The 11,745-nt window shown below is 41.7% G+C and overlaps 1 protein-coding gene across 2 annotated transcripts in view; it reads right to left on the bottom strand.

Moving 5' to 3' along the window:
• Positions 1-4,842: 4,842 nt before the first annotated feature.
• The window catches only part of DNTT (DNA nucleotidylexotransferase), a 64,367-nt gene continuing 57,464 nt past the window's right edge, over positions 4,843-11,745 (bottom strand). Inside the window, exons 10-11 of one of the 2 annotated variants that reach the window (XM_006831188.1) lie at positions 10,587-10,670; positions 4,843-4,963 (exon numbers count right to left, since the gene is read on the bottom strand). In XM_006831188.1, coding sequence (XP_006831251.1) covers positions 4,877-4,963; positions 10,587-10,670 — 171 coding nt within the window. In that variant the 3' untranslated portion in view covers positions 4,843-4,876. The remainder of the gene's footprint in view (positions 4,964-10,586; positions 10,671-11,745) is intronic. The other variant, XM_006831189.1, reaches the window with a different exon arrangement.

Raw genomic sequence — 11,745 nt, 5'->3', positions numbered from 1 at the left:
AGGCAAATCTGTTGCACAAGACCTTTTTAAAGTGTTGAAGAGCAAAGATGTCAGCTTGAGGACTAAGGTGCACTTGACCCAAGCCATGATATTTTCAATAACCTCATATGCATGCGAAAGCTGGACAGTGAATAAGGAAGACCATAAAAGAATTGATGCTTTTGAATTATGGTGTTGGAGGAGAATATTGAAAGTGCCATGGTCTGCCAAAAGAACCAATAGATCTGTGTTGGAAGAAGTGCAGCCAGAGTGCTCCTTGTAGGCCAAGATGGCCAAACTTCATCTCTCATACTTTGGACATATTGTCAGGAGGAGCCAGTCACTGGAGAAGGATATCATGTTTGGTAAGGTGGAGAGTCAGAGAAAAAGAGGAAGACCCCCAACAAGATGGATTGGCCAGTGGCGGCATCGATGGACTCAAGCATGGCAACGGTGGTGAGGTTGGCCCAGGATCAGGCAGTGTTTTGTTCTGCTGTGCATAAGGTCGCTATGGGTTGGTATCGACTCGATGGCACCTAATGACAACAACAACAAACAACAACAGAAAAACCACAACAATGCTGTTGTGACGGAAATATTAAAGGTGGGTGGCTTGAAAGAGCAGAAATTTAATTTCTCACAGTTCCAGAAGCTAAAAGTCCAAGTCACGATCTCAGGCATGATGATCCCTTCCTTGTAGGTAGTCCTGGATCTTCCTTGCTTCTTTGGTTTGTAGATGATTCTCACATGGTGTCTATCTCCCACCCCCAGCCCCCACCATGTCCCTGAACACATATGTTGTCTAACTCGTTTTTTTAATAACTCAAAAGTATTAGCTTTAGAACTCACCCCACTTTAGTGGTATCCTGTGTGGGAAACGTATTTCCACAAAAAATTTTATCTATAGCTATGGGTGCTAGGAAGGAGCCCTGGTAGAGTAGTGGGTTATGTGTTGGACTGTTAACCACAAGGTTAGTAATTAAAATCCATGAGTTGCTCCTCAGGAGAAAAATGAGGGTTTCTGCTCCCATGAAGATTTATCACCTCAGAAATCCTACACAGAGTTGCTATGAGTTGGAAACAACTCCATGGCCTACCAGTACCAAACCCTATACAAGGCTGCTAAGAGTCAAAATCAACTCAATGGCATGCAGCAATAGCAGGGGCTAGAATTGCAACTTACTTTTTTGGAGGGATACAATTGATACCAACAGAGTCGAACCCTGCTTAGAGTTTCCAAGGCAGTCATCTTTACAGAAATTGACTGGCCTGGAATCACCAACTTTTGGTTAGTAGTGAGCTCTTAACCTCTGTGCCAACAGGGCTTTTGTAGCAATTCATAATAACTATCAATTCAAAAATTCCCAAAACACCATGCAGCCCAAACAAAATACATCTATGGGCTGGACTAGGCCCAGGGGGTGTCAGTTTTTGACCCTGTCACACATTGCAAACACTTCTTTTTATGCCTTTCAAATTTAAAATCTAAAAGAGAAGGCTTGGGAAGTTCATTTCTAGATGTTGATTCTGAAACCAAAAGTTCTGTTTTACCCACCCTCTGTCTTGTCTGTAGAACACCACATTCCTTTCCCAGCCTCTGAGTTTGAATTCATAAGTACCCCTCACCTTCCCACCTCACCCTGTGTGTGTCTGAATCACACTTTAAAACCTGGTCCAATCTCTGCTCTACCTCCTCTGTAAAGACATTCCACCTCACCTCCGCCTGTGGTCTCTGAAGCCCACAGAGATCCCCCAGCCCACCCCAAAGAGTTTCTAAGGCTATATAAGGAGTTCTGGTAGCGTAGTGGTTATGAATCGGGCTGTGAACCTTAAGACCAGCAGTTCAAAACTACCTGCCGCTCCGTGGGAGAAAGATGAGGCGTTCTGCTCCCGTAAAGATTTACAGCCTCAGAAACCCTGTTCAGGGTCACTATGAGTCAGAGCTGACTCGATGGCACTTAACAACAACATCGTACTTCATTTCATTGCAATGATTACAATCTCTTCCATGCATCATCATTCAACAGTACTGTCTTCTAATTCCTCTGGGTTTTTTGTTTGTTTGTTTGTTTGTTTTTGTTTTTGATGTACACCAAAACACTCAGGAATATGTAATTATTTAAACAACCAAAGGGCACATTCTGTAAGCCTGCTCTTGGCTGCCAGCACACAGCCTTTCTCTTTCCGTGAGTCTAGAGTCCTCAGCTGCTGTATCTCTCCATGTCATCATCTCTGCCTCCATCTCTGGTGTCGCAGCTTCCTTGGTTATGATCCCACATTCTGCTCATGCTCTTCTCCCTTCATGGTCCTAGAGTCCTCTGTTCCTGGACTGAAAGATTAACTATTCCCCGCTTCTGGCATGCTTTTTGGTGGTTAATTTTCTTTCCTTGTTTTCCAGGCCTCTCCAAACAAAGAGTCATGGATTTTGGACCTTAAACTCTGACTGCCCTGGACCTAGGATTCCACCTCCATTTCCCCCTCCCACTCCTCAGTCAGCCTTGAGGATATACTAGATATGGGGAGCATATCAGAGGTTATCTTGGGGCCAGCCCCTCAGCTTTCTCTCATTAGTAAAGCAGATGTCCTACAGATTTCAGGGATATTATTGTTGTTGTTGTGAAGTGCCACTGAGTTGGTTCCTACTCATCGCGACCCTGTATAGGGTTTCCGAGGAGTGGCTGTTGAGCTTGAACTGCTGACCTTGCAGTTCAAATGGCTTTGCAGTCTGGCGCATTAACCCACAGTGCCACACCAGGACTGATAAAATGGGAACCAGCCAGAGTACTTAAAGCAGAGAGTCTGTGTAGTTAGTATATGATACTGAAGGATGTTGTTGTTAAGTGCCATCAAGTCGATTCTGACTCACAGCAACCCTGCATAAGGTTTCCAAGGCTTTAAATCTTTGTGGGAGTTGAAAGCCTCGTCTTTCTCCCATGGAGAGGATAGTGGGCTATTGAGTTGATTTCAACTCATAGCGACCCTGTATGTGGTTGCCAGGGATGTAAATCTTTATAGAAGCAGAGAGTCTCATCTCTCTTCCACTGGTAGATTTCAACTGCTGACCTTGCTCATAATCCACTCCGCCACCAGGGCTCCTACTGAGGGGTATGGTGGCCTCTTATATGTCCTGATGGTTAGACTTGGCAATATAGGGATGCCACAAGGTCTTTCTTCCTCAATGGAGTGAGTTTCTGTCTGTAGCCAAGTCCTCCTTCTCTCCCAGAAGTCTCCTCTCCTCTGAACCTGCCACCATCTTTGCCATCAGAGCTCAATGCTCCTGCTGAGCAGAAGCATGCTGTCCCCAGACTTACCAGGATGGCCTTTCCTTGAGATTGATCAGGGGTAAGTGAGACAGTTAATGGGAAGAGAAAAGAATGAAAAAGGACTAAATACTTGACTCCCTAAAGTAACTTTCATTTATGATCACAATTCTTCACCCCACCCTACATGCATGCCCTTTTGCGACATAACTGCAGTGTCCTCCCACCATGGATAGGGCATTATCCCCCACCCTCCAGGCTTACACTGGGATATAAGCTGTGTGCACACTTCAGCTTCCTTTCTCTGGTGTCTCTGATTAGTCTACTGGTTTCAGGGACATGATGATGAGGGCTCTGGAGAACAGAGCTCAGCGTAGATCAACCAACTTCCAGCCATCGTGCAGATTGGTGTTTTTGGTTTAGGCCACATAGCTTGGGGATGGTTTCGTAGGGAGCAATTTGGCAAAACTAGCTGACCCATACCCCATCTCCAGGTCTCAACACACCAGGAAATGAAGGAAGGAATCACTCTTCTTCTACCCAGATCTCCCGCTATCTTCCTCCTTGAAAAGGCTGGAAGGAAGAGAGAAGAGTAGCCATGGGAGATCCTAGTTCCTTAGCAGGGTGAGGACACAGAGTAACCACAACAGATTTCAAGCCCCATTGAGTCATAGGGTCTATGCCCTCCTGGAGAAACTTCTAGGGCAGAATTGAGCCTGGGAGATCCAAAGCCTGCCTCAGCTAGTGCTGCCTTTCATATCTTGGTGCCCTGAGATGAAGAGGCAAAAAAAGAGGGATCATTTTCCTGAGAGAGATGGCACTACTAAGATGTAGAGGGAGACTCCAAGATGGGAAAAAAAGAAAGATGTTCCTTTGGTGCTTTAGGAAATTCTCCTTCCTTCCAAGTGAAAATAGTGGGCATATTCCCTGATGTGGCCTTAGGCAGGGGCACCTAGTGACACAGTTCCACAGTGATGGGTGGAGAAGCAGGCTTAGAACTTAGTTGAGCCAGAGCCAAGTGCGAGTCCTTCTCTTCCAGAAGGGACCCAGAATCCCCTTCAGAATCTCTGCATCTTCTCGTTAAACTTGTTTTTTCCCTTACGATATTTCTGAAACTATTTCTTATTCCACTCTGTTATGTTTTTGTTTAAAAGTATTTTTATAACATTTAAGTGGAAAAAAAGAGAAGACTCCACCATCGTGTTTCCTCCTATTTTTAATGGAAATACATAGCACTTCAGTTAGACTGTGGCAAAGTCTAGTTTGATGAGCTTCCAGGAAAATGAACCATCAATGATGATGCCTTTTCTATGGAAAAATGCAATGTAATGTGAAATCTAAGCAACAGACATACAAATGGTCTATTAGAGCAAAACCCATTATGAGGTGTTGCCTTATCATGTTTCCAAAACAATCTTTTGCTAGTGGCAATCTACATTTCATAAGGCTTCAAGAATCCTAAAGTCTCCTAAGGAAGACTTTTATTACAATACTAAGCATAGTTATTTAACTTGCTTTTATATTACAACACAATGTAGCAAACAACAAAACCAAATAAACCCAAAACACTAAAAACAAACCAAGCAAACAAACAAAACACAGAAAAAAAAAAAAAAAAAAAAGTCCACAGCTTTTTTCTAGGCATTTCTTTCCCAGGGTTCAATGTAATCCAATCCCAGATGTGCAAAAATTTCTTCTTCACTCTCTGCTTTCAGAAATATCCTCTAGAAACACAACAATAAGAAATATGTACATTCAAATATTGTTGTTAAGCATCCCAGTAATGACAGTGAAATTACTACTTGCAAAACTGCCTTGTCAGAATGAATTCTTGTCCAAACGTAATTGGTTTTGAGTCTAAAAACGTATCTTAACTAAATTCTGTGATCTTCATATTTTCCTACCCAATTAAGATAGAATGGTAACATCTTTACACATTCAGCAAAAGACTTTGGGATTTTTTTTTCTTATGGGTCTGTAATTCTTAACCACAGCTGTTCCTTACAACCACCTGAAGGAGCTTTTATAACTAACACTTAAGGCATACCTGATCCAAAGAAATCAAAATCGCAGGGCAAGAAATCTTGGCGTCTGTCTACTTAAAAGCTCACTGGATAATTACAATGTGCCGCCAGAATTATGCTCTTGCTGTAGGTAATTACAGGATATTTATATGTGCTGGCTTCTCCTCCCAGTCTTTCGTTCCTTCCCACCCACTGCTTCTCCATTCCTTCTATACAGCACACTTCAGTAGACACTTGCTCACAGTGAACTATTTCTTATGTGTTAATTTTTAAGTGTTCCTAAATTGTGCTATATGAATATAACTCCACTCACACACTTGGCATAGGAGGCTTGCTTGCTAGCATCCATGGCTCCCTGTTGGCAGCAGCACTTCCAGTTTTCATTGGGAAATCATGCCTCCTTACTTTCAGTTCATGAGGTTGAAGTGGAGAACACCCCACTCTGATCTCCAAGGACGGGAAAATGACCCAGCCCTGGTCCATGAGCATCATCGAGGATTCTTGTGGAACTATTAGGAAAAAAGCTTTTCTCTCTGTTGGAATAGCTAAGCTAGAAGGATGTAACTCAGGAGAAAATTCTGCCTGAGCATAAAGCCAACACCATGGAAAGTCTACCTCAGCACTTGGATACAGCCATACCTGAAGCCAGTATTACCCTTGGATGCTAAATTCTCTTTCCTGACCAAAGCCTATTAACTCCTATAGGGCAAGTATCATTTCTTCTAAGTTCTTGTGTGCCTCCTTTCTCTTTGGAACATAGGTTAGTGTCTTTGTCCACTGTAAGAACCATGATATTTGTGGAGTTAGCAGTTGAATACTTAACTCTTCATAATTCATACAGTAATTTATCATTTTGTTGATGCATAAATTTAGATCATAACCTCTGCAAGGCAAGAATCCCAAATGAGTCACTTAGCAAATAACTGCCCATCTCTATTGCAGGGCAGCTCTGTGGCTCTCTATTCTTGCAATGTTGTTATTGCGTGCTGTTGAGTCAATTCCAACTCATATTGACCTTAAGCACAACAGAACGAAACACTGCTTGGTTCTGTGTCACCCTCACAAGCGTTATTAACTTGAGCAGGGGTCTTCCTCTTTTTGACTGACCTTCCACTTTACCTACCATGAAATTCTTCTCCAGGGACTGGTCCTTCCTGATAATATGTCCGAAGTATGAGAGATGAAGTCTCGCCATCTTGGCTTCCAGGGAGCATTCCGGTTGTACTTCTTCCAACACAGTTCTGTTTGTTCTTCCTTGTTGGTACTTCTAATAGTCTTCTCCAACGCCTTTACTCAAATACATCAATTCTTCTATGATCGTCCTTATTCACTGCCCAACTTTTACATGCAAATGAAGCTATTAAAAATATCGTGGCTCGGATCAGGTGTATTATAGTTCTCAAACTGACATCTTTGCTCTTGAACATTTTAAATAGATCTTGAGCAGTAGATTTGTTGAATGCAAGATGTTGTTTGATTTCTTGACTGCTGCTTCCGTGAGTATGGAGCCAAGCCATATGAAGTCTTTGACAACTTCTATCTTTTCTCCATTTGTTGTTGTTGTTAAGTGCCTGGAGTTAGTTCCGAGTTATAGAGACCCTGTTAGGATTTCCAAGGAGAAGCTGGTGGGTTTGAATTGCCGATCTTGTGGTTAACAGTTGAGTGTTTATTCTGCAAGATTCATTTCTCCATTTGTCATGATGTTATTTATTACTCAAGTGATTAGAATTTTTGTTTTCTTTACACTGAGGTGCTGTGGTCTTTGGTTTTCATCAGTAAGGATTTTAAGTCCTCTTTGCTATCAGCAAGCAAGCTTGTATCATCTGCACATCACTAATGAGTCTAGCTCCAATCCTGATGCCACATTCTTTTGCATATAATTCAGTTTCTAGGATTATGCACTTAGCATACAGATTGAATAAGTATAGTGAAAGAATACAACCCTAGTCACACTTTCATTTGATTTTAAATCATTCATTTGAACAACCATTTGAACAACTGCCTCTTGGTCTATGTACAAGCTCCTCATGAGCACAATTGTTTCAGAATACTCATACTCCACAATGTGGTCCATAGTTTGCCATGATTCACACAGTCAGAAGATTTTGCATAGTCAAGAAAGCATAGGTAAACATCTTTCTGGTATTCTCTGTTTCAGTCATGATCTACCTGACGTCAGCAATGATATCACTTATTTCACATTCTCCTCTGAATCCAGCTTGAACCTCTGGCAGTTCCTTGTCAATGTATTGCTGCATTCATTTTTAAATTATCTTTAGCAAAATTTTACTTGCATGTGATGTTAATGATATTTTCCTATGATTTCTGCATTCTGTTGGGTCACCTCTCTTCGGAGTGGGCACAAATATGGATCTCTTCCAATTAATTGGCCAGGTAGCTGTCTTCCAAATTTCTTGGCATAGCTAACTGAGTGCTTGCAGTTCTACCTCAATTTGTTGAATGATTTCAATTTGTATTCCATCAATTCTTTTTGCCAAGTGCCTTCAGTGAAGGTTGGGCTTCTTCCTTCATTATCATTGGCTCTTGATCATATGCTACCTCTTGAAAAGATTAAACATCAACCATTTCTTTCCATTTCTTTTTGATACAGTGATTCTGTATTGTTTCCATCTTCTTTTGATGCTTTCTGTATCATTCAGTACTTTGCCCAAAGAATCCTTCAATATTTCAAGTCAAGGCTTGAATTTTTCCTCAGTTGTTTCAGCTTGAGAAATGCTGAGCGTGTTCTTCACTTTTGGATTTCTAATTCCAGATCTTTGCACATTATAATATCTGACTTTGTCTTCTTGAGCTGCCTTTTGATATTTTCTGTTCATCTCTTACACCTCCTCATTTCTTCCATTTGTTTTAGCATCTCTATGCTGAAGAGCAAGTTTCACAGACTCTTCTGACATCCATTTTGGTCTTTTCCTTCTTTCTTGTCTTCTTAATGACCTTTTGCTTTCTTCCTGTATGATGCTCTTGATGTCATCCCACAATTCTTCTATTTTTCAGTCTTTAGTGTCTAATGCACCAAATCTATTTCTCAGATGAACTTTTAATTCAGGTAAGATATATTCAAGGTCGTGTTTTGAATCTTGTGGACTTGTTTTAATTTTCTTCAGCTTCAGCTTGAACTTGTATATGAGCAATTGATAGTCTGCTCCACAGTCTGCCTCTGGTCTTGTTTTGGTTGATGATATAGAGATTTTCCACCGTCTCTTTCCAGAGATGTAGTCAATTTGATTTATGTGTATTCCATCTGGTGAAGTCCATGTATATAATCATCTTTCATGTTGTTTTAAAAAGGTATTTACAATGAAGAAGCCATTGGTCTTGCAAAATTCTATCACACAATATCTATCATCATTTTTATCACCAAGGCCAATTTTCCAGCTACTGATATTTGTTCTTTGTTTCAAACCTTCATATTTCAATCACCAGTAATTATCAATACATCTTGATTTCATGTTTGATCAATTTCAGACTAAAGAATTTGGTAGAATTCTTCAATATCATCATCACTGACTTTAGTGGTAGGTGCATAAATTTGAATAATAGTGATTTTAACTGGTCTTCCTTGTTGTTGTTGTTGTTGTTGTGAAGTGCCGTCGAGTTGGTTCCGACCCATAGCGACCCTGTACAGGGTTTCCAAGGGTGTAAATCTTTATGGGAGTAGAAAGCCTTATCTTTCTCCCGCGGAGCGGCTGGTAGTTTCGAACTGCTGACCTTAAGTAGGCGTGTATATATTATGCTATCACATACAGCATTGGACTTCAAGGCAGATCTGGAAATGTTCTTTTTGATGATGAATACAGTTGTTGTTGTTAGGTGTCATCGAGTTGGTACCGACTCATAGCGACTCTATGTACAGCAGAACGAAACACTGCCCAATACTGGGTCAACCTCACCATTGTTGCCACGTTTGATTCCATCGATGCTGCCACTTGGCCAATCCATCTTGCTGGAGGGGTCTTCCTCTTTTTCTCTGACCCTCCACCTTACCAAACATGATGTCCTTCTCCAGTGATGGGTCCCTCCTGACAATATGTCTGAAGTATGAGAGACAGAGTTTGGCCATCCTGGCCTCCAAGGAGCACTCTGGCCGCACTTCTTCCAACATAGATCTGGTGGTTCTTTTGGCAGCCCATGGCACTTTCAATATTCTCCTCCAACACCATAATTCAAATGCATCTATTCTTCTACAGTCTTCCTTATGTACTGTTCAGCTTTTGCATGCATATGAGGTTATTGAAAATACCATGGCTTGGGTCAGGCGTACCTTAGTCCTCAAGCTGACATCTTTGCTCTTCAACATTTTAAAAATGTCTTGTGCAGCAGATTTGCCTAATGAATACAGTAGACTCTCGTTAATGGCCAAGAACTCACCCAAGATGCTACTTCTGTCCAGTCTCTTTCATCTAGGCAGCTGACATGCCACCCAGACTGACGAAGACCGGGAATCTTAGAAGCCATGTGAGCCACAACCATGGCCACATCAGCAAGTACTGGAAGCACCCTGGAGGCTGGGGTAATGCTGATGGTTTGCATCACCATAGGATCAACTTCGATAAATATCATTCAGATTACTTTGGGAACAAGGGTATGAGATATTATCACTTGAAGAGGAACCAGAGTTTCTGCCTAACTGTCAACCTTGATAAATTGTGGACCTTGGACAGTGAGCAGACAAGGGTAAATGCTGCCAAAAAGCAAGACTGGGTCTGGGCCTATCATTGATGTTGTGCGATCTGGTTACTACAAAGTTCTGGGGAAGGGAAAGTTTCCCAAACAATGTGTCATTGTGAAGGGTAAATTCTTCAGCAGAAGAGCTGAGGAGAAGATTAAGCGTGTTGGGGAGTGGCAGGGACCCTGTGTCCTGGTGGCTTGAAACTACATGAAGGTTAATTAAATGGTGTTTTGTTTTTTCTTTTTTTTTTTTAAACAAAACAAAAAGATGCTACTGTCCACTGAATTTAAGGAATCCTAGAATGGTACTTGTGATTTCGGGGATCCTCAGTTTTCTTTGAAGTCACTCATTGCAAATACCAAGGACATACAAGCTCAATAGGTGCCCACTGCTACAGTGGTTCTGGAGGCCCAACTAGTGCATCCTCTTTCAGCCAAAAGCTTCTGAGGTGCATTCATTCTGGGCCAGCTGGGACCTTCCAGATGCCCTCAACTATGATCTGTGGGAACAAGACACTTACACAATGAAAACTGTGTCTGAACACTAAAATCAGCTCAGGATAGTGCTCAGGGAGCCAGCATTGGGGTGAAGGTCAAAGTAACCCATCTGAGGACCTCAGGGAGAAGAATCTACCTTGGTCTTGTCATACAGAGCATGGTTATCCAGCATCATCTTCCGCTCATGCGTAGCATAGCGCCGGAGGTCTCTCTCAAACTGCTGGACAAAAGATAATGAAAATAAATTGCTATCAAGTCCAGAACATCTTCAGTACTAATTATGTCATTATGTTGTTGTGTGGCACCGAGTAGATTCTGATTCATAGCAACTCTATAAGACACAGTAGAACAAAGGGTTCCTAGGCTATAATCTTTAAGGCAACAGATGACCAGGTCTTTTCTCCCAGGTGATCTCCTCCCATAAAGCCACTGGTGAGTTTGAAACACTGACCTTTCAATAGGCAACCAAGCATTTACTTGTCTATTGTACCACCAGGCTCCTTGTTATACATTTAGAGAAATCTAAATTCTTACAGTAAATATCTACCTCCACTAATCATTTAAACAGCAACATTATCCTACAGGGCAAAATCTATGATGACAGAGTTCATGCTTGCTTGCTTTCCTCTATACCCACTCTTTGCAAAATCGAGAGGCCTAGTAAGTACTCATCACATGTTTGCTGTATGAATGAATGTTTCCAAATCCCCAAAGAAGCAAAGACTCATATATGAGACAGATGAAAAATTTAAAGATCTAGTCTTTTTCTTACTTGGCCTAGTCTTTTCTCTACTTCCTTTGCTTCAAAATGTCTCCCTAGTAATCTAGAGGTCATTGTTCTTAAACCTTACCTAATGGATTCCCCCAACCTCCCAATAATACATCTTATCTGAAACCTTTCATTAAAAAAATAATTTTCTGGCTTTTGTCCACATCAACTCCTGGGTCAGAAAGCTATTAGGGGTAGGGCTATGGATAGAAGAGAAGAGTGAATTCTTTGGTCCTTTCAGGCTCCTGCTTGAAGCCATGTCATAGAACCCTGGCAGGACATTCCCTTTTCAGGACAGGAAGTTGTTGTTAGATGCCATAGAGTCAGGCCCAACTCATAGTGACCCTATGAACAACAGAACAAAGTACTGTCTGATCCTGTGCCATCCTTACAATTGTTACATTGTTGCTGCCACTGTGTCAGTCCATCTCATTGGAGTTCATCCTCTTTGCTGACCCTCAGCTTTACCAAGCATGATGTCCTTCTCCAGGGACTGGTACCTCCTGATAATGTGTCTGAAGTATGA

The sequence above is a fragment of the Chrysochloris asiatica genome, unplaced genomic scaffold, assembly GCF_000296735.1.
Source record: "Chrysochloris asiatica unplaced genomic scaffold, ChrAsi1.0 scaffold00003, whole genome shotgun sequence".
NCBI classification, from domain to species: Eukaryota; Metazoa; Chordata; class Mammalia; order Afrosoricida; family Chrysochloridae; genus Chrysochloris; species Chrysochloris asiatica.
Note: the sequence above shows the minus strand (reverse complement) of the source record. Positions and strands in the feature narration are given on the sequence as shown.